This window comes from Lampetra fluviatilis, chromosome 49, assembly GCF_964198595.1.
Source record: "Lampetra fluviatilis chromosome 49, kcLamFluv1.1, whole genome shotgun sequence".
Lineage (NCBI taxonomy): Eukaryota > Metazoa > Chordata > Hyperoartia > Petromyzontiformes > Petromyzontidae > Lampetra > Lampetra fluviatilis.
In genome coordinates, this window is record NC_136323.1 from 6,195,415 (window position 1) to 6,218,892 (window position 23,478).

General features: G+C 47.2%; 1 protein-coding gene across 3 annotated transcripts in view; it reads right to left on the reverse strand.

The window, feature by feature from the left end:
- The window catches only part of LOC144948497 (astrotactin-2-like), a 469,552-nt gene that overhangs the window by 359,153 nt on the left and 86,921 nt on the right, over nucleotides 1–23,478 (reverse strand). Inside the window, exon 1 of one of the 3 annotated variants that reach the window (XM_078878015.1) lies at nucleotides 11,488–11,537. The exons of the other annotated variants lie outside the window; for them this stretch is intronic. Within the exon in view, the coding sequence (XP_078734141.1) occupies nucleotides 11,488–11,508 (21 nt within the window). The 5' untranslated portion in view covers nucleotides 11,509–11,537. Of the gene's footprint in view, nucleotides 1–11,487; nucleotides 11,538–23,478 lie in introns of those variants that run through there. 3 annotated transcript variants of the gene reach the window in all.

The window sequence follows — 23,478 nt, forward strand, 5'->3', positions numbered from 1 at the left end:
TGGAGGGGGTGGGCAGACAATGGTCCGCTCGCGGGGATCTTGGCGACGTTTGCCGTTGGATCGACAACGCCGCCGTTTCGAGCGGGCGTTTTAATTTCCCTTCGCTTTGGCACGCCGCTGGAGGAGGACTTTGCCAAGCGAACGCAACAGACTATTGATTGGTGCAACGCCGAAATAATAATCTTGAGGTGGGCTCGGCCGTATCGTGTTGTTGTTGCTGCGGAGGTGACGTCTTCATTGCATCTTCAAGTGTGGGAATTCAATAGGCGATTGCAATTACGTGGAATGTGCACGCTCAGTCAATACGCAATCTCGTCCCTCACTGACTCGAGGAAATATTAATACAAATATTTATATACGTGTATTTAAAAAGCATACAATTTCCACCGTGTCTAGATTAGCAGCGGGCGCGTCGTTTTTTTTTGCGTTGCGAGGTATCGCAGGCGAAATATATTCAATTTCAAAATGGATTTTGTTTAAAAGCTGAAACTATCACGTGATTTGAGTCAAAAAGAAGCACAAAGTTATCAAACAAAGTTTTAATCCCGTCACACGTAAAACAAATTGCGTCTCGCAAAATCAATTCCCTGTAAAAATCTGAGGAAAACACGAACATTTAGAACAGGAATGATAATGAAAGAGCATGCACGCGCAAACTATCTGTCCTATCTATAAGTGTCAGTCCTTTCTCGGCGCCACGTGGTGATAAAATCTGCCACTAAGACTCAAACGCCGATGCTGCTTCCTTTCACACTTCGCGTGTTCTCTTCTCCAGCAGAGGCCATCGCTCAAATCCAACCCCCTAATTATTTTCAGTTAGCCACACCCCTGAAATGTTAGCTGAACATTACACTCTCCTAATAACGATGGGTGCACCTTAACGATGACGACACCGGAATATTTTTCATTCCTCGCCCCCTTCCAAGAACATCTCCATCAAAGCGGCTGCCTAAATACATCACGGTGGGCCCCAAGCCAGCTGGGCAGTGGTGGCCGCCTGCAATCCAGCACTTTGGAGTCAGCAGCTTTGAGGGTCAGTGGATCCGCACGCAGATGTTTGCCAAAACTCCCTTCCCCGTGGGCAGTCGGGCAGGTGCCACGTAGCCCGGCTCGCCAGGAATACGCGGCATGTCGAAGTGCGGACCAACATCATCTGTTCCTTCTCTACGGGATATAGCGTTGCCCCCTCGCATGAGTGGGTTTTCGCCAGGTGCTCCGGTTTCCTCCCACGCGTAAACACGAATTGCCTGTATAAATATCTTAACATATGAAGCGACTGCAGAACGCGGGCAATTGTTCGCAGGCGCTCACTGCCTTCCCGCTTGCCTGCGGTTCGTCGGCGAGCGTGCGAGAGATGCAATGCGCGCGAACGGCAAAGCTCCGTTCAAACTGAACGCGCCGCCACTCCGAGTTAAAATCTACGTGGTTCGCGAGCGCCGGTCGCGCCTCAGCCGGGCGGCCGACCGACAACGCCCTCGCTGTGCGGGGTGGCACCTTGAACACCAAAAGCAACATTCATCACTCCTTGGCGGAGTGAATGCCGAAATGTGACGGGGGGGGGGGCTGACACCCATAATGATTTATGCTCCGTTCCAACGCGGAGATTTATGCACAGCTGCGCCTGATTAAGGGCGGGGGGGGGGGGAGAAACGGTGTCGCCTGCGTTTATCCCGCCACATGGCTAAGTCGTGGGGGGGGGGTGCCCCCCACCACCCCTCCTACCCCCCCGCCCCCCTGCCCCCCTTCAATGAGATTACCGTACGAGACGCTCAGGTGAATGGCGCCGATTAGCTTTGCACCGTGATCTTCAGAATAGCTAGCGACGAAAGGTGGCCCATTAATCCACCACGTCCTCACAACCATTAAATTCAATTGCACGTTGAACCCCAGCGATGTGCTATTTTTCATATTTTTATTCACAGTATTTACTGGGGATGCTAGCCGCGGTTTAATGGTTGGCACGCTGGACTTGCAACGCAAAGGTCACTTGGTTCGACCTCTCGGCGCAGCAGTTGAAACAGAGAGCAATTTTTTTATTCCATTGCCACCCCCCCCCCATCTCTGTAGACCCAGCAGTTTGTTCATCGTCAGGTCATGCGTGGCGGAGTATTGTGTTGGGCATCTTGCTGGCGTGGAAGAGCCGTCCAACTTACTCGAGAGCTCTCGATGGAGGAGGCCCTTCTGCCACCTTTGGCATGAGCCGGAAAGTTAAAGGTTTTGCACCGTTGCCACCGTTTAATGTCATTTATTTGCTACCGACAAGCAAGATGTTTTTTTTTCAGACATTCTATACGTCATACCTTTGTAAACAAATTATTTTGCAACAAAGATACAGATAGATGCTTGAATGGCTTCGATAGGATTACGTCGCAAATGTGCGTGTGTTCAATCTTTACGTATTTTTTCATGAAGTTAATGTAAACTGACGCGGAATTCCAATAACAAATCTGAATGGGGTCTATCAAACCGAACGAGGGATAAAGCGTGACAGGTTTTCCACTCCTTAAAAAAAATATTTTTCCGAGTTTTTGCTCAGACAAGTTGGAAGTCATTGCCATCCTAGGCCAAAATGTTCCTTACACTCCCCTGTTCAGACAAACACTGTCATGTATGCCCAGAGCCCAATCGTGGTTGTACTCGCAGCGAGCTTACATTTTAATTATTTGAACTTCAAAGAAGCCGGCTGCATCACGAAGTGAACGCTTGCCAGGTAATGACAAGCCTCTTGCAAATTAATAAAGTGTTTTGTGCACACATCTACATACTTACCCTGTCTTGAGACACAACTCAAGTTAATTTGAGTACGGCACCCTGAGACGCAGGCACATATACTCAACATAAATTGAATACCTATCATTGAAAGTGAATAACCGACTGCAGGGTGTCATGAATACGGCAGCCAGATGACTTACAATACGACAAGAGTCTCTGTAAACTGATGCGAGAAGGAGCTAACCAAATTCGTTCGTTGTCCCACCCCCGCACCTCCGATTAGCACGGTTGGCTACGTACGGTACGAAGGAAGTTCAACACATACACGTACACACAAGGGCCTACAAGGTATGGCACATTGTCGCTATTTGTCGGAACTATGCATGCCTGTCGCCAATGATCGCAAAGCAGCAACACTTTTGGTGGTGGTGGTGATGATGGTCGTGGTGGTGGTGCTGATCATGATGGTGGTGGTGGTGGTCTTCCTACTTCACCACACCGGCATGCGTAAGAGAGCAAACAATTGGTACGTTTTGTACGCAGACCTTACTAATTGGATGTGTCGGGTGGAGGTGGGTTCACGACATATTTACATTTACGCGATCTAACCCAAAAAACGTTATCATGAATGACATTGGTCGCGAGAGCCTACGCGTTGAATTGTTAAATTTCGAATTACGTTACTTTTAATTTGTTATCATACCACAATTTGCACATTATGTGTTTGTGTGCATAACGATTAAATGCAGGAAGAAAACAAAAAAGCTTTTCGATTTAACACTGATTGGTCCAATTAGTCTGGACACAAAGGGTTATTTCATTTTTTAGAACACTGGCGTTAAAACATTTTAATAGCTTAGTCTTTAAGTTAGCATTGTATCTGTCATCGTTAATAGTATCTATTGTAGTTTTACCTGTGTGGGTCACCTCGCATCTGTCGTTAACAAAACTCGACAAAGAAGAACCCTGAATCAAATGAGACAGAAGCATAATTGTTGAATGTTCGAAGATTATTACTTTGTAATATGAAAAAAAAAACGTCCTCATTTCATTTCAAAAGAGAATGTACGCACGCATTCATTGTTAATGTAAGCCAGCTTGAACATTTGTTAAAATCAATTAAATAGCCCTTTGTGGTTTGCGAAAATAAAACATAATAACCCCGTTTATCCTGCATTCTGGGCCATCCTGTGTATCATGTTGGTTTGAAACCCTGGCTGTGAGACTAGCTGTGAGAAAGGAACTCTGTGATTGCATACAAAGATAGAAATAACTAAATTAAATCACGACATTTCGGAAGCAACACAAGCTTCCGTCATCAGGTGGAACAACCACAGTAATTTTTTTTTTTTGCTGTGGTTGTCCCACCTGATGACGGAAGCTTGTGTTGCTTCCAAAACGTCGTGATTTAATTTAGTTATTTCTATTTTATTCTTGATTTTTATTTTTTATTTTTTTTCACCCATGTGACTTTACCGACAGAACCAAAGAGTATGGATGCTTGCAGTCACGAAAACTTCAAATCTAGAATGAATGCATACAAAGACATAAATTACAATTCTTTGGACACCTGGGAAAAGCTGCCCACAAAAGGCCAGGAGACTCACTTGGTGAGAGATCCTGAGGCCTCTCTGCATTTTCACTCACGCCGTTCGACCTTTGAACTTCTCTCTCGTAACCTCATTCCCTCAGTTCGTACAACACTGCTCAAGCCAAGAAATGCATCGACTCATATCGCTTACAACTTACAGTGCCTTTTGGAGTACGCGTGCACGTTGAACTTGTATCGCACCGTACGTAGCCAACCGTGACAATCGGCGGTGCGGGGGAAAGACGCCAACGCTTGGAGTTTTGGGTCCTCTGGGCTTGTGCTCAGCAACCGTAACTTGAAATAGTTTTTTATGTTAAGAACACAACGGACGGGCGGCACACGCGAAGGGACGGTGATCTTGATGACCAATGTTCCCAGAGTCAGGCAGATGACAGGGATAAGTGGAGGGGAGGTGCTACTACGCACCACTAACCCCTCCGTCACCTGACCATCTCGATTGGAAACAATAACACTCTATCACCATCGGTCATTTTCTATCCATTGTTGGATGAAGCACCCCCCCACCCATCCCCTCTCTCCCCATGCCATTCGCACCCCTCACGGTCTTGCTAGGCCATCTCACTCCTGAGTAGGGTTCCCAAATTTTCCACGCTGTGATCAAATCCGGGACATATTTCGCAGTCGGCACTCGGTCTACTATCAAATGTGTGCAGTCCACCGTGAATTAATTTCAACACAACAACACAATACCGCCGCTATATATCGGTACAAATCAATCCAATGCAGATGCCAAATCCCAGACTGGCAACCCCAGCACAGTTGCATCTCAGCTCCACCTCAGAAGATGCTTTGTAAATATATGCACGGACACTTTATACACACGTGTTGAGACAGTCGTGTTTTGCTTATTGTGTCGCCTGATAAGCGATATGCCTGTAGGAGTTATGGGACACATGCTGTGTTTATGGTAAACATGCCAGCCTGCTGTGCCGCAGTAAAACCAGACCTCAAAGTCACACTGTGTCAGAAACCGACGGAATTTGTTGGCTTATTTATCTTATTTTTAAAAATAAAGTTTTGGACTTTAAGTGGCGAGTATGATAATCTGCTTCGCTTTCAAGTTATTGAGAGAAATGCAAATTGGGGGGTGGTGGTGCAGTGGTTAGCACTCCGTGCTGTGGGCCCGTTGAGCAGAGTTGGATTTCCGACCACGGCTAACACCAGTGGCGAGTGATATCTGTGCAAGTCCCCTCACCACTTCGCCATCCAGAATGGTGAAGTATGGTCAAACACAATCTATGAAGGACACAGCTTGGGAGAGGCATTCACCGAGCCGTGGTTTGCCAAAGCGTTAGCTGCAAATAACAAGAGTAATAATTATCATCATGAGCCTGACCTAGTAAATAGTAGGAGTCTTCGGTCTCAAACCTTTATTAAGTCCCTAACACGACACTTGTCTGCTTCCGCTCTGCGGTCTGAATGAAAAGAGGGACTCCAATTTTGTTTTAACATGGTGCCAAATGGCAGATATTAAAAAATGCCAGTGGCTTTCATCTTGAGCAGCATTATTTATTCATTCGTTTAATCAATTATCCATCCCCGCCTCCTGAACACAGAATGTGCTTCTTTTTGTCGCATTGCCGATAATTCCCTCACCCGTCCCGGAGCCAGGGCTTCTTCAAGCCCGCACGACGGAGACTAGAATGAATGAATGAATAAACGGATGTGTGGCATCTATCAGTTGTTGCAAGGTTTTAGTTTTTTTTACCAGGTAAGGGCCACTTAGTTGTAGCTCTTTTTCAGAAGCTACATGGCCATCACAATTGATAGTTTTTTGCTTATCATCACATGGGACCTTATAGCAGCCAAATACTCAAAACGCACGCTGATTCTGAATGCGGAGGGTTTTTTTACCTCCACAATTTACAATCAACGTGCTTTCAGAGCATTTGCCTGCTGCTATAAATGTCCACGTGATAAGCCACTTCATTGAGCTACCATTTGTAATAGCCAGGTCGCTTCTGAAAAAAAAGAGCTAGTTCGGTGGGCCTTAACTGGTCAAATGAAACATTTTCTTGGCTCTTTCGGTAAAGTCACGTAGAATGGAAATAATAAAATAATAAAAATATAACATAATAAAATAATTCTCACGACGTTTCGGCCACAACGCAAGCAGCCGTCCTCAGGTGAAGAACAGCTCTGTCAGAAAGACAGCGTCTGAATGAACACCACCAGGCTTGGCAGCGTATATTTACGCTGGGTTGGAGGGGGAAGAGCGCCTTGACAAAGGAAAAACAAATGAAAAATCGTTTCGTTTTAGTTTTAAGAACACCCAATCGGGATTTGCGCTCGCTCCCTTCTGGTTGCAAGCCGCTTGTTCTGCCGGCCGAGCAGCCTGACTGCGGGGTTATTGTCGTGCAACTCAAACTCGGCCAACAGAAAATAATTTGCGGCGTGACGCTTCGCGTTCGGGCAGGTGTGCCAATTTATTCGAGGGAAAAAAAAGAAAGCCGGGATTTTGACCTCAATTGCTCAGATTGGCTCTCGAGCGAGAAGCACATCATTAGCAAACAAAGAACCGGACCTCCGCGCTCAGATATAGTCTTGTCGAACAATGGTACCAAAAGAGCTGATGGCATCAGCGGGCCGGCGGATGGGGGGGGGGGTGGTTTGGTAAGGGAGAGAATGCACACGCGATGATGGCCACCAATGTATGTAATTGGGCAGTGATATCAGCTCGTGTGCAGGAGTGAGATGGACCGTGGCATCACGTGGGAATGGATGTCTATGTATGTATGTAAGAGGAACTTCATATTCTTAGCTTCTTTCGGTAAAGTCACGTAGATATAAATAAATAAACCACGACGTTTCGATCGCTTGTGTTGCGATCGAAACGTCGTGTTTTTTTTTAATCTATGGGACTTTACCAAAAGAACCAAAGAATATGAATTCCTGCAGCCACAAAAGTTTTAAGTAAAAATTTAAGATGAACTTCTTTCGCACCGTACATAGCCAACCATGTTTTATCGGAGGAATGGTGATAGCAAGCGAATACCTTCACCCGGCAGAGGATCAACGATGGCCGATGATCGGCATTTCTACGGATAACATTTTTTCTCAGTAAACACGTTAGTTTTTATTATTTAATTTATATCATTTTTTTTTCACTTAATTTTTCTTCTTTTTCTATCTACGCAACCGAAAGAACCAAAGAACATGAACACATTAGTTATCCACACTGTGGCTGAATACTCTGATGCCGTTTATACCTTGGATGCAATCTAATTCCATGGCCTTCAAATTAAAATGCTGTGATATTGGGTGGAGGGGGGTGCTCAGGTAGGGGATGCACATACACGGAGGGCGGTGGAGGTATCCACATATAGCGGTGGAGGTAATGACGGGGACTCATTAACACAACTTCCCCCAGCGTGCTTTGCACCCCTCGACCGAAGGTCCCCACAGCCTCCGAAACGCCGCAAATTGAAAAAAGCAACCTTCTGCGTCCCAGGCAATTACTCTGCACCTAGGCCCCTCTACGCAGGAGGAGGGATAAATAAAACCCCCACCACGAGTTGCTGGCGAGGCTAATTTGTAAGAAGCACCACGTGTTCAGCAAGCTTAATCAGTCTCTTGGTTTATTTTTTCCCCCCCTCATCCTCATCATTATTATTATTATTATTTTGAGCCATTCTATTGACTAGACTGGACAGATGGGCTGCGCTAGAGGTCGGGTCCCGCTCTTATCATGACCAGATTCTTGGGCTTAATGACCTACAACATTTTTCATTCCCGATGGACTCAGTACATGCACTTTGAGAGCGAATTAAAAAGGCAACAAATACCATTTGCGCGATGCTTTTTTGTTATTAACCAAGCGCTGTATATTCATGAGGCCGACAGAATAATCTCTCCGGTACGAGTGCAGTGACGCAAGGAATTTACTATACTGTGAAAAGCTCTGTGCAATGCTGTTGTTTCAGAGCACGAGCCAGATTAAATGTTAGATATGGGAAAATGTAAAATAAGGCAATGTTATTCCCACGTTCCTCTGCTTATGCGGTGAAAAAAGATAATCTGTAGGACAGGGAACAAACATTGTCGTGATAGTGCATTGGAAGTGTGCACAAGCCGAAATAACAAAACGCAATGCCTTGAAATACATTTTTGTTCTGTAATTAGAGGTGATATTTTGAGAGATGGCCCTTCTTTGTACCGACGACGTGGAGAGGCCAGAGAGATGGAGTAATTAACTTTTTGATTGTTAATTGTTTTCCTTGAAAGAAGCAGTGTTGTTGAGAATTGTTGCTCTTGATTTCAGTGCGTCGAGCATTTCACCCTGCAGTATTCCATCCTTGCGTATGGCAGAACGTTCAGCAGCTAAGTGCCAATGTCACACTGCACTGCACTGATCATGTTGAAATGATCACAATACGTTATGCATGTGTGTGTGACTTCAGAGAAAGTGTAATATACTCTATCTTTCAGACACTACCCTATGACTGGTCCATAACTCAAACTCCCTCCATTCTGCCCAACCTAAGAGCTCCCCTCTCCGTTTCCCTGTCCCCTCAACATCCTTGCACCCCACGCCCCACTTCCTTCAGACATCAAGCAGCATCTTTCTCGTCTGCCGCTTGGCCATCATCCCCAGCATAGTTCCTTTCAAAACGTCCTTAATCAGGCTTATGAGCACCGGTGAATCACACCTGTAATCCAGCACTGTGAATCACACCTGTAATCCAGCAATGTGGAACACACCTGTAATCCAGCACTGTGGGGGAGGCAATGAGAGTTGGTTGGTGGATGGCACGAAAGTTACAGAATTCCCTTACTGTGGGCAAGCAGGTGGTGGTGCCGTACCCTGGCTCTCCGGGAGAAGGCGGTACAGAAATCGTTGACTCAACCTGTATAGGATTGAGTGTCCCCCCCCCCATTACACACGTGGCTTCTCTCCCGTCGCTTCGGTTTCTTCCCCCATGTTAAAACGCTCATTATTTGTGGCCGATAACCCCCTTGCTACATAGAGGACCGCAGATCTTGGTGAGGTAGGGAGGGGGTGGGGGATTTTTGCACCAGCTCACTGCCTGGCTGCCTTCTGTCTGTGGTTCCTTGCGCCTCCGAGTCGCCTTTGAGAGCGAGCGCATTTCTGTGCGGCGTGTTACAAGTTGAAATCACTATCATTAGCATTCCCCTCTGTGATTGTGCCCGTGATTGTGCCCAATCCACATCTCTGCCTTGTCTAGATTGTTATAATCGTACATCTCCCCTGCAGTACCTGCTCCAGAACTTACTTTTCTTTCCATCCAACTCACTTTGTCCAAGCAACAGCACGAGATCCCATGATGGTGAACACATTAAACACGGACAATCGCCGTACGAATACAGCACAATGCGGCGCATTTGACCCCTGTATGCAGCACAGGTCAGAATGAATCGCAGTAGAATCTCTGACAATAAATAAATCCCAGAGGTCAATCAATCCAGTGCAAGCTAATGCAAAAAAATAATTGTTTATAAAATGGATTTAAAAGTTTTGATGGCGCCAGCATTCCTGATCTCACTTGTGATGGAGTTCCAGAGGCAAAGAAGCAATAAAAAACGCAAGGTCCCAAGGTCCTTTCCCCTCCTGATTTCAAAGGACTACTAGAATACTGCCAAACGTCGAGCAATTCATGACCTTAATGTACCAAAATGGGAGCACTAAGTACCAACAGTTCCTCTAAATATATAAAGGCCCAAAACCCCACAAAGCTACATATATTGTCCATCGTTGTAACACCTCTAACATCAATGTTCTTGTGATGTGTTCTCAGGAGCAGTTGTATACATTTAAAGCCAACCTTAGCTCTTTTTTGTTTTAAGAAATGCATGCATAATGTTCCAAAAAAAATTGGAAATCCTTGTGGACATGAATATGAAACTGCAGAACGATATCCCTGCCATGGTAAATGTAGAATTTATGTATGTATAAAAAAAACGATATCATATGGAGACTAAAAGTGTAAAAAAATAAATGTACTCTTTAGGGCTTACATTTCAAGCTTTCAAAGTATGATAACCTAATCAATGTTTAAATAATATAGTGACCACATCATCACACCACCAACTACAAAAAAAACCACACACCTGTGCCGCATGTCAAGTCAATACTTAGAAAATGTACATTTTAAATGCCTGCCCTTTCGCAGCATGAAAGCACTTTTGAGGTGATCATTTACAATTTCATGGAGAGAGAAGAAAAAAAATCCCGTGAAAATCTTGCAACCACTCGAACAGCGTGACCCGTTGCTACCTTCCGCAAGTGGCTCGAAGGAACGGTCTGAAGCGATGGGGAAGATCTCAGTACGTTTCAAGATCCTAGCTCCCAGAGCCTTGACCTCCCATGATCTGAGGTTCATCCACTTGCTGTTTTACCAGCCTCCCCTAAAAACCCCCGGAGAGTATGCACAACCGTGGCGAATCAGAAAGAGGTTAGGTCAACAGGAAGTGATGTGATCGCAGGAAATGTCATCATCGCCATGAAGGCAAAAAAAAAACTGATGACTTCAAAAAAATGTAAAATCCCCGAGACTCGTGAAATTAATTTTTAGAACCCAAAATACGAACAGTGGAACTCCTCTTGATCACTGTGGATGACGAATATCAGGGATGTTATTATCCATGACGTTAGCTGCGAATTTACTTCACCTATTCATGATACTTGTTTTGTTTAATTGCAGCTAATAGCATGGACTTGCAAGTGAACTCCTCTTATCCGCCAAAGAAACGTGCTTAAGCACGCGCGCTGCCTGTGCATGTGCAATGTACGCTTGCAGGGTGGTGCTGTGACAGAGGGCCTCATTCACGGTCCGAAGGTCAGGAGTTCGGGCCCATCACGCCCTCTGGGAAAGATACAATGGCTATCACTGAATTGAGATGTCTACAGTGTTTGTGCCATGGGGCAAATGTCTTACCCCGTAGGAATGTCGAAGTTTCATCACTGGCTCAGAAACACAATAATTGTCTCACATTCACATCAGCAGGGGCACAAGTTGACGTCTCACTTATATATGTACTCGGCATACTCAGTGCAGGCTTTGAACCTGGGATGACCGGACTTTTGTTTGTATGGCACCCAGACTCTGGAATTCCCTGCCCTTGTAGGTTAGGAATTTCTAGTCGTTTGGGAATTTTAACTCCCAGCTGAAGACCCTAACATGTTTAAAAAGGCTTTAACTCACCAGCTCTCCATCTTGTCTCATTAGTCTTCCTCTCCTAGATTGCTTCTTGCTTATTTCCCTCCTTCGCACACACGGCGCTGTGAGATACGTTCAAGGGCGCATTACGAATCCAAATGTATTAATTACGTAAAACAAGGTAAAGGTGCAGCCCTGCAAATTCCTGGTCATGCTACTGCTGGCGGAATGGCCTCTGCCTAGACAGAGGCCTAGAGAGCACCTCTACAGGGTATTCGGCCTATTCTTCCGTCTTGGTCGGGCTTCCTGGAAGAGGTGCCAGTGCCCACACTTCACCCCACCACGCGCGACCTGCCGATCTACAAAATGTGGTTTTCCCCGCTATTACTGCTGGGTGGACAGAGGCTGGGGATTTACCACATTTGTCCATCATTCAAATGCCGTGCCGGGAATCTAATCGAACTGGTGACCTCTGGATTGCAAGTTCCCTTGTGCTTCCCATTACAACGACAGCAGCATCTCTTTGAATTACACACGTACAGATATATTTATATATATAACAGCAGGAACTTTTAAGGTATTCTACGGGAGCGTCAATTTGGTGATGGCTCAACCGTAGGGCTTCTTTCATTGCGAATTCAAGCTACCGAGCCCGCGGCTACACCGGTAATCTCCTGGTGACCGACCCGATTACATTTGGGATAAAAAAAAAAAAAGGGGGCATGAATAAATCATGTCGCTTCATACAATATTCCCTTTTGGGAAGGTGGGTGGGTGGGTGGGGGGGGAAATATTTCGCACTGATGTTTTAAAATACATTTCACACTCGCGGCGCCGGTCACACGCGGGGCGATCCACGGCGACGGTCCTCGACGTGCCCTTGCGCGTGAAGCGCACCCACCGCAAGCACCGCCAGCTGCCGGGCACAGCTGCAGGTACAGCGGGCACAGCAGTAGCAGCAGGCGCGGCAGCAGCAGCAGTAGCAGCAGGCATAGCAGAAGCAGCATGTGCAGCATTAACAGCAAGCGAAGCAGCAGTCTAAGCAGGCAAAGCAGTAGCAGCAGTAGCAGCAGGCGCAGCAGTAGCAGCAGTAGCAGCAGGCATAGCAGAAGCAGCATGTGCAGCATTAACAGCAAGCGAAGCAGCAGTCTAAGCAGGCAAAGCAGTAGCAGCAGTAGCAGCAGGCGCAGCAGTAGCAGCAGTAGCAGCAGGCATAGCAGAAGCAGCATGTGCAGCATTAACAGCAAGCGCAGCAGCAGTCTAAGCAGGCAAAGCAGTAGCAGCAGTAGCAGCAGGCGCAGCAGGCACAGCAGTAGCAGCAGCGCAACAGCTATAGCATTCGAAGCAGTAGCAGCAGGCACAGCAGTAGCAGCAGGCAGAGCAGTAGCAGCAGGTGCAGCATTAGCAGCATGCGCAGCAGCAGCAGTTACATCAGGCAGAGCAGTAGCAGTAGGTGCAGCATTAGCAGCACACACAGCAGCAGCAGTTACATCAGGCAGAGCAGTAGCAGTAGGTGCAGTAGGCACAGCAGTAGTGGCAGCGCAGCAGCTATAGCATTCGTAGCATTAGCAGCAGGCACAGCAGTAGCAGCAGGCATAGCAGTAGCAGCAGGTGCAGCATTAGCAGCAATCGCAGCAGCAGCAGTTACATCAGGCAGAGCAGTAGCAGTAGGTACAGCAGGCACAGTAGGCACACCAGTAGCAGCATGCACAACAGGTGCAGTAGTAGCAGCAGGTGCAGTAGTAGCAGCAGCGCAGCAGGTGTAGCAGACGCAGCAACTGCAGCAACAGCAGCAGGCACAGCAGTAGCAGCAGGGGCAGCATTAGCAGCATGCGCAGCAGCAGCAGTTACATCAGGCAGAGCAGTAGCAGTTGATACAGTAGGCACACCAGTAGCAGCATGCACAGCAGGTGCAGTAGTAGCAGCAGGTGCAGCAGACGCAGCAACTGCAGCAACAGCAGCAGGCACAGCAGTAGCAGCAGGTGAAGCCAGCTCAGCAGGCACGGCAGGCACAGACGCGCGTGACCTGCATGCTGCCCACGCCACCGCTGGCCCTGCTGACAGAAGGGGACTCGACTAGAGGCGGTTCTAGGAGGCCCCCATTCGACGAGGTGCTCGGGCCGACTCTTCCACGAGGGACAGACGGCCTTGGGATTGACGGGGTCGCCCACAGTTGACCACAACACACGCCGCACGCCCGTTGGCTCTGACTGCGGCGTACCCATCCGTACGGCTGGATTTACAGGGGTGGGAGGGCCCGGGTGGTGACGTGAGAAATTTGACCCTTGGTTTGACTGCCGCACCGGGCAAGCTCGAACCGGCAACCTCTGGACCGCGCGCCCTGCCTGCTGACCTTCGTACCAGAGCGGCGTCCCGGGGGAAGGGATTTGTATGCATTGAATGGAAGTGTTTATTCCAAAGGAGGCGCCTTCGTTATAGAGGAAATGCGATGTGATTTGGATTTATACAGCATGTCAGGTAAGTAAGCTGAGAAATGCACAAGGAAGCACGTTGTGCACGTGGTCCCCGGAATCACGCTTCGAGAGAGAGAGAGAAAGATATCGCGACTGTCAAGGAAAGTTAGACAGCTTGGGCAAAACACCGAAAGCGATGATAGTCGGTGGTTGAGATTGACCAATGGAGTGGCAAACCATATAATTATAGAGGGACCTCTGGGTGCTTTGAACTCTCTAAGCCTGCGATGTGGCCTGGAGACAGCAAGACAGCACGTCGGTGTTGTGACCTGTATATGCACACGACTGGGTGTTATAGCTCATATATGGAGACTGGGGTGGGAGAGGGTGGTGGGGGGGGAATCTCATGACTTCATCCACTCTCAAGATTCAATCCCGAGGAATAGATTCTTGCCACATGTTCAGGCTCTCCCAGATAAAGTCAGGTCAATTATTAATTACGTACCGAGGTTTTGCTTGGGGAGGAGAACGGTGATTATAATTTGACGTGCCGGCGGGGGGGGGGGAATGATGACTCCACGATCGGTGAAAATTAAAATGCAAGATAGAGGTCAGGTAGCAAGAGAGGAGAGCATGAGATTATCATGGCTGGACATTCAGGTCGAGACACGTATTGTGGTCAAACAACATTTTTTTTTATGACAACAGTCAATTCAGCCAGCGGTAGGATTGCGAAAGGCTACGCGTGATTATTGTAGATTAGCAGATGCACAATTATCCTCCAGCAATGTGGGGGGATGTTAAGAAAAAAATGTCACATGCAACATCATATGACAAGGCAAGCAACTGATGTGGATCATTGTGGGTTAAAGTCCATTCTGTGCCTCCAAATTTGCTGAAAATAAATGTTTAGGCAATCAGCCTGTTGGCTTTTCAAACCCGTTATTGTGTGGCGGTTTTCGTTTTAAGCATGGATACTCTGGACTGGTGTTGACCTTCGGGGTCTCATCAGCAGTCAGGCTTGTTAAACAAAAGCTGTTGAGTTAGCAGCCACTATTGCCAAAAGCACTCCATCCGAACTATGGGGGCCTGTTCGACGCAGAAATAAATATCATCAACTCACTCATGCTGCACTGTTTAGTATACAGAACTGCATTGCCTTTTTTGCAACGCAACCTATTACGATGAACAGCAAATATTAATATTTTCCACTGCACATTGCAGGCTCCCGCATGTCAGCACCGATGTCTGTACAGCCCTGCACAGCTGTAATCTATCTCACATGATTCCAGTGGCCCAACTCCCACCGGTCACATGCTCGAAAATGTCAAGGCGAAGAAATATAAAACTCGTTTGTTGTGCTCATTCCTTCCATGAATGTGCGCTGCATCCCTACATCACCGCCATCATCGTCATCATCATCATCGTCGTCGTCATCATCATCACATGCGGTGCATCTCGAAGCAGCAGGGACCCACCCCGTGGCAGCTGGTCTCATTGCGGCTCAAATTGAGTGCAGCACCAGCCACCGAGTGGGCTTTAGGCTGCCAGTAGGTGAGCGATGTTGCAATGTGTTATTTTGTCGCTGTTACCAATTCGCGAGCAAGTTCTGTTGTTGCCTGCTCTGCTGTACCTATCGCTTTGATGTTGTTGGTCTTGTTCTGTGCTGATGCACCACAGATCTCCCTTGAAAACCAGCTGGGCAACAAGCCAAATGAGACTTTCCGTGTCACAAATAAACACTGATTGACCGATGGAATGTATAAGAAATTTGGCAATTTTGGACCATGACGCCGAAGCACGTGGCCGACTCTTTTTTCAGATGCTGTCGCGGGACCTCGAATGTCCACCGAAGAGAGCAGATGGCTCTCCTTGACACATTTTCTCAGCAGCGAGCCTCTTTTTCCCATCCATGCATTTCTCTCCCTTGTTTGTTCGCAACGCTCCGCGCGTGTGCTTTGTGCAGTTCGGATTGTGAACCCTGCCCGCTGATCCCCGCCGTTTCGGCTGGGGTGGTGCCGAAGTGTGCCTCGAGCGAACGATGTAACTCCGGGGGGCGGGTTGATGAGAATATGAGCGCTGGCAACAGAACAAGTCTCGCTGAAAACGAGAAGGCATTATTTGCAGGAAGATAAAGAGTTTGGTCGAAGGCTGATATAGACACATGCCCAGAGGGGCACAAGGCCAGCTGCGCTCATATCTCAAGATTCAAGTTGATTTTGTTTGACCAGGAAAGGACTCGATAAACCAGCATAGTATTACTTGCAAGAGTAACCTGGTGCATTGGTCTGCCAGTAAGGGGGGATGCGTGGGGTGATGGGTTGTATGCATATAATCCCAATTGCATAACTCGTGTCGTTTGGCAAATTTGGACTCCGGCCTTGCGAATGACGTCAGGGGCATCGTCAACGTCCACTGTGAAGCAGACGGCGCTCAGTGTTGTCACGGTCATCACACACCGCAGTGTTAACCAGGGCGGCCGCTACATTCGAACCATTATCCTCTGCAACAAGCAGTGAATGTACTGCCGCTGCAGTGTCCTTGTATTAGAAATTCCCTTCTCGCCCCTGCCCCCCTCCCCCCGCCGTCAGTGGGATGTATGCAATATGTTGCTTATATATGGATGTGCTTATAACCATATCCACTTTTTATTTGATATATTTTCTTAAGAGAGCAAAAGGTGTGTTTGCTAGCCCACTTCTGTTGACCTTAACGAGCACCATATGTTAAAAACTGAATTAATATATTTACGACGACTAACATTTCATTAGAGCCTATGTTCCCAATGCACGCAATTTAATTCCCAGTTACAGCTCATTTCTGTGGCAAGTACTCTCTGCACTGGTGCCCCCCCACCTCCATTATTTAACCAACTTCCACCTACCAGCATGGTGAAGTATGGTCAAACAACGGCTATGACCAACACCCAATAGCAGTGGATTGACCAATGGGTTGAAAATCATTGTTATTGACGATGATGATCTTAAAGACGTTGATGACGTTGAAGATGTAAATGACGTAGGTGATGCCAATTTTGTTTCAATGAAGATTCTGCATTTCTTCAGATTATCAAAACAATTGTTGCCATTACCAGCGGAGTATGTTTCCAGTGAACTTGATTATCACTACATCTGGCTAGCCATTGAACAAAGATGGTCACCGCATCGTGCGCTTTCAGATGCGCTTCTGTGGCCGTCTGGAACGCTCTTCCTTCCAATATCAGGAATTCACTGGAGCTATGCACTTTTAAATTTAGATTGAAAACTAATTTCCATAGAACTGCTTTTTGCATTTAGTTTGTTGTCCTTCCCCCGCACCTCCAATTAGCACGGTTGGCTACGTGCGGTGCAAAAGAAGTTCAGCATACATAGACACACACACCCACCCACACATCTGCGGTTTACCCATTATGATCAGAATTGGCATTCATCCCCGCGGGACTATCCTGGGAAATGCGGAGCTGACTCACGAAGTCCGTTTACGCCGCGCGTAATGCAAGGCCAGCGGCCTGGGGGCCACTGAAGGCAGCCTCGACCACATTTCCCCAGAAGCCACTCATCCACCGGACGTGAATCAACGTGGTGGCATTTTTAGTATCCAAGGCCAGACTCGAGCCGACCGGAGAGAATTAGAAGGGAAAAAAATCCAGTTCGAGGTGGTTTAAGCATCGTATTACACGATGCTCAACTCACGCGATGGAAGAGGACGACCCTTAATTGCCTTCCGCCCTTGTTTATTATCGCTGCCTCAACTTAGAGGGGGGGAAAAAAGGGTTAATGTGGCTTTTTTCTGTTAATGTCTTGGAAAATGGCCTCTTTTAGATAATGTTTCACGGACAGTGGTCCTTCTTTCAAACAGATGCTTGAAAGAAACGTCCGCTTTCTATATATGATGCTCTTGCTGTTAGCCGACTATACGTGTTACAAGTAATCTACCACTGTTCTGTATGTGTAGAACAAACTGAACACATTCGGGGGGGAATACATATTAGATGACGTTTCGGGCAACAGTCCTTTATCGCGATAAAACAGAGAGGCCTGAGAGGTACAGTGGAAAAGGGTTGGAGACCGGCATCTTACTATCCGTTTACTTTGACGATAAATTCGTTAATTTTGCGACAGTTTTTTGTTACTTGAAAGTTTTCACTGTTACTCGGCAGCGACTAATAGGTAACTATCGCCAATTTTAAAAGTGGTCGTCAAAACACATTAGGACAAATTTCGATTTAAAGCTTTCGTGACTGCAGGTATTCATCTTCTTGGTTCTTTCGGTAAAGTCACGACTCAGCCTTAAATGAGCACCATTGTTTTCAAGTGAGTGCCGAGATATCCAACCGGGAGACCCTTTGGATTGCGAGTCTGACGTTGCTAGCAACCATTGCACCTGCACGCGCCCAACAAAACGTGCGTTATTATTTTCCTTCTACGTGACATTAGGACAATTCAATTATCATCATGCGACCACGTGGTGTGAAGCGCAGTCTCCAACCCCTTGCGAGTCAATCTCGCTGGCCGCTCTATGTGCTGTGATGAAGGCCCATTTTCCAAAATGGCGCCTACTATATAGTGTTCCTTGTAAGGTCACTGTGTCGTTGGCGAATGTCTTCAGTGTCGCTTGTAAACAACTGCCAACGCAGCATTAGCAGCATCACCACCACCGCCTCCACCAAATAATGTGTTTGCTCCTGCATAAGGCTTACTCCGAGTGGCACAGTTTGTACAGTGACCCCGAGTTTAATTCCTCGGCCACGGCTGGCAAACCGTGAGCGTGATATCTGAACCAGTCCCCGGGCCTCCCTTAGGTCGACTCAGCCTTAAATGAGCACCATTGTTTTCAAGTGAGTGCCTAGAGATACAACCGGGAGACCGTTTAGATTGCGAGTCTGACGTTGCTAACAACCATTGCACCTGCACGCGCCCAACGAAACGTGCGTTATTATTTTCGTGGAACAACAAAAAATGTCCCACCATTGAAGGGATCGTAAAAAACATCAATATTCGTCAACAACAAAATAGTTCCCAGGAAATTCGTGGAAGATTCTTTCACTATTCGTCGGAGCATTTATTATTTTGTAAACGCAGCTTTTCACAACCGAACGACGTTAAATCATGCGACTGCCTCAATTCCCTCCGCAACCACAGGAATGATTTGCAGTCGTTAAAATACCGATTGTGAATTTAAATGTCTCGCAGATAATGCGGTTTCGAAGAAAAAAATTTATTTTCCCCCCCAAAGTATATATTTTTTACATGTGAATGCAGCAGGGCATGCACGTTTAAAACTCTACATATACTTACTTTACATTATCTAAAGGCGGTAAACATCAATCAAGTAAATGGATACGGCATCTACACATGCACTGTATGCGCTGCGGACTTAACCCTGCAGTCTCGTGCGTTTTTTCTCCCTCCCCCGTCGCAAAAGATCGTGACTTGCATTACAACCTTCAGATGGCCCATTCCGATTATTATAAACCATATTCAAAATAAATAACCGCGCCTCGATTATACGCCGTCAGCCGCGGTCCATAATAAAAAGGTGATGCAGGTCACGGCACTTGTGGCAACAACAAAAAATAAAAACTGCCGCGCTGCCAGAATGTTAATGGGACATCAGCCCCACTGCGCAAAGACCTACGCTCCAGCCGCCCCTGCTCCAGTCGGGCAATCTCCAGCGGGGCGTGGGGTCAACATCCAACTGCCAAGCAAGGGCCACTTCACCCGCGTGGTCTACCGTGTTAGCCCTGTGCATGTATTTAGGCTGGCGTGTGACTCAGTGGACGTGTGCATTGGCGAAAGCGAAGGTATTGCCAATGGGCTAAATAAGCAGGAATGCGTCCTGTCTCATCAGATCTTGAAAGCTAAGCAGGCTTTTTTTCAGCCTGTTCGGTATGGTACTCGGATATCGTGCGTGGGAGACTACCAGGGCTTGCCAGATGTTTCTGGCATTAGGATGCGAAACGGTCAGGAGATGGCAGTGATGAGTCTCACCTCATTGCACACTCGACATGAATTTTCCTTTTGGAAAGCCGGGTATATCTCGACAAAGCGATTTGTAGTCCGAGTAGCCTCTGGTCTTATTCAGTGGTTCAGGTAACTCTTGTAAATGAGACTGTCCTTGTCGCTTGAGTTCTCAAATAGTTACAAAAAAGAAATTCAATCCGGGTTGAGATGAAGCAATAAAAACGCAATAATAATTTGTATAAAGCATTAACAAACAAAAAAAGATCCATTCCCACACACTCCGATTCGATGCGTCTACGGTGAGCGTGCTTTGATCACGTGGCCCGGAAACCTTCCCGGTCTCATCAAACCTCACAAGCTAAGCAGGAGTTTGAGCCTGGATAGCAGTTGCATGGGAGGCCACCAACGCGCAAACTGGTGGGCATGGGGCTGCCGGGGCCACGCGGTGGGCTGCAGAAGCAGTGAAGCAAAATCAATTGCTGCTCTGCACTTCTATGCTCCCGCATGTACGCTCTTTGCCTACGCCACCCCCGGCAGACCAACGGGGTGACGTGTGGTCAGGGGTCCCCCATGACCCCGCAGGGGTTATCGGGAGGTCCTCGTCCAGCAGTGCATTCACAAAACAGGGGCCTGCGTGTGTACACACGGCGAGCGTGGAAATCGATTCTCATTAAATAACCGATGCGTGATTACACGCGTGACCACACGCATGGGGCACAATGCGGTGTCTTCAATTTCCCACGTGGCACTGTTGTTTTACGGCTCAGATTCATATTTGCTTTGTTGCTCGACAGGGACTCCTCCACATACGAACGAGTTAGGTTCTAGAGGTCTGTTCGTAAGTCGATTTGTTCATAAGTCCAACTTTCCTCCCGTGGATTCCAAACACGCTGATACGGCATGTACACTAAACACGGGGAATGGCTGTAAAAGTTGTATAATCTCCTGTCGATGTACATTCCACTCATTCACAAGTGGAATGCCAACACTTTCACCACTCTTATGCTTCTGAGACACGGTGGGGGTTGATTATATTCGTGAAAAGCACAAAGAATGTCGTAGCGAACCGCACAGTGACGACAAAACAACGGACAATGACTGCAGCCCAGGCAGAAATCCTGAGAATGTTGGGTAACGACACCGAACAACCACCGCCGTCTATTACGCGGCGGTTGAACCTACAACTCTCTCGGTCAGAACAGGCAACCGGACATACGGACATGTTTGTTCGTATCTCTGAAAGTTCGTAAGTCGAATGTTCGTAAGTCGAGGAATCTACGCTGGCATCTTGTTTGTCTCCCTGAACGATGCAAGAACTCCAAACGACGACGATTGAAAGTTGCGCGCGGTTAATGTTGCACGGGCATCGGCGAAACGGTGGCGATATGTTAACTACCTCGCCTGGTCCTGGGTTCGATCCCAACCCTGACGCCTGCACATTTGGAGCTTGCATGTTGTCCTTGTGGTTGCGTGGAGTTTTCTCCAGGTCTTCCGGTTTTTCCCCTTGGCTTTCAGAAAAATGCTTTTCGAGTATTTGGCCTGCTATAAATTCCCATGCGATACGCCACTTTGTTGCACTACGATTTGTGATAGCCAGGTCGCTTCTGTAAATGAGCTATATAGCTCAGTTGGGTCTTACCTTGTAAAATCAAAATGTATTAGTTTTGTTTGTTTATATATATTAAAAAGATGTGGTGCTGGGGTGGCGGTGTTCTAACACCTTCCAATTGAGGCCACCGGCCGGCTGGCTGGTCAACAACTACAATTACATGGCTACGTGAGCGCCAACTGGCAACTAAAAACCTTGCCAGGGCCCCCTCTAATTCGACCCAGGCTGAAACGAGCGCACGACAAAGGTGGCCGGCCACAACATAGCACCGCATTATGCGCTGTAATTAGTTTAATAGTTGCTCCCTAACAGCACTGCGCTGCCAGTCTCTGAAGCTAAATGGGGGGGGGGTGGGGATGTTTAAAAAAAAAATCTAGTTTATATAATGGAATTCTTGGATGCTGCCGTGGTGCAATGGTTATGACACTGGAGTTACAATCCAGAGGTCATCGGTTCGATTCAATGTCCCAGTGAAGCAGTTTAATCAACGGTGTCTGTGGTGGGGTTAAGTGTGGGCACTCTTCCAAGATGCCTGGCCAGCAGAAAAGAGTAGGCCAAAATCACCCACTAGAGGGACCCTGTACAGTACTCTCTCACAGAGATCCGTCTGCCAGCGGTGGCATGGGCAAGAAATTGCAGGGATGCACCTCTACCTGTACCTGGTTATTGCAGAATTTATTCACTGCTTAGCTAACTGCAACTTGTGATACGTACATGGCAGAAGGAGGCAATAATGTTCTCCTGGAGACTCTTGCAAGAGTTTGCGCACACACACACACACGCGCGTGTGTTTGTGTTTCTACAAACCCATGTGCTCCCCGCAAATCTCCACGTCTTACTTATTCCATATATATATGGAAATAAAATCATGCGGCTCAAAATTTGTATTAAAGTCACAGCCGGAGGGGCAGGTGGGAGAGAGGGGGAATAAAACACAATATAAACTCATCCAGGAACTTGAACGTGGCATTTTATATATATATAATTTTTTTTGCACTAGTAAACGCTGCTCAGGCTAAACCGCGATCAGTCGGCTGGATGGCTCCACCGCCAAACGGAGTCGCACTCTCAGGCGGTGTCAGATCTGGCGACGCGTGACACGTGTGCCACGCTGGACACGCAGTGCGAGCGACACGTTCTGATGCCCGGGCCATTGGCCTTTATAATCCTTTCCCAATCCGATGACGTGCACGTACGGTGACGTACGTGTGTACGCGTACGTCATTGGAATGGAATCAGAGGAAAAGCCGAAAGAAAAAAAAAAACAGAAAACTAAAATAAAACACAAGGCCATGCGGGATGGTGCATGGCACAGTTTGGCGCCAGCTATCGTAGAGTGCGGTTGTGTCGCTACGGTTCTCTACGGTGAGTAACAATGTCTTTAAAAACATAAAATGAACGCTAACCGCTTGCTCGTTCCGAGATTCAGTGGTGAATGGGACACCCACCCTGCAACTTGGGGGCGTCTCGTAATAAGAAAGGGTTAAGGTGATAAAATGTATTTACCGAATGAGATGTGTATAACCAATTGTCATCATCATCATCATCATCTGTCCAATCCGTCAGCTCATTAGCGATGATGGCGTAGAACTAATTTCCACCGTGGTTCCCTCTCTTCAGTCAGAACAACTGCTTTGCTCAATCTCAACCCCTATTATTATACAAAAGTTCTGTTTTACCACTGCACCTATCCACCTAGTCTTCTGTCTTGCCTGACTCCTGTTTCCTTCTCGGTGTCTAACCAGTATTATCGCACCATGTCAATCTCGATTGTCTTCCTCCTTGACCTGCATCTATCTGCCTGGTGTTCTGTCCCCCCTTACTTCTATTTACCCTTCCATTTTGGTCTTCATGCATGTTGAACATCTTTCGGATCATAGGTAGCCAACCGTGCTAATCGGATGTGCGGGGGAAGGACAACAATCTAAACACAAAAAGCAGTTTCAAAGAAATTAGCATTTCAATCTAGATCTAAAAGTTAATATCTCGAGTGGTTTCCTGATATCGGAAGAGCGTTCCAGACGGTCACATAAGTGTATCCGAAAGTGCA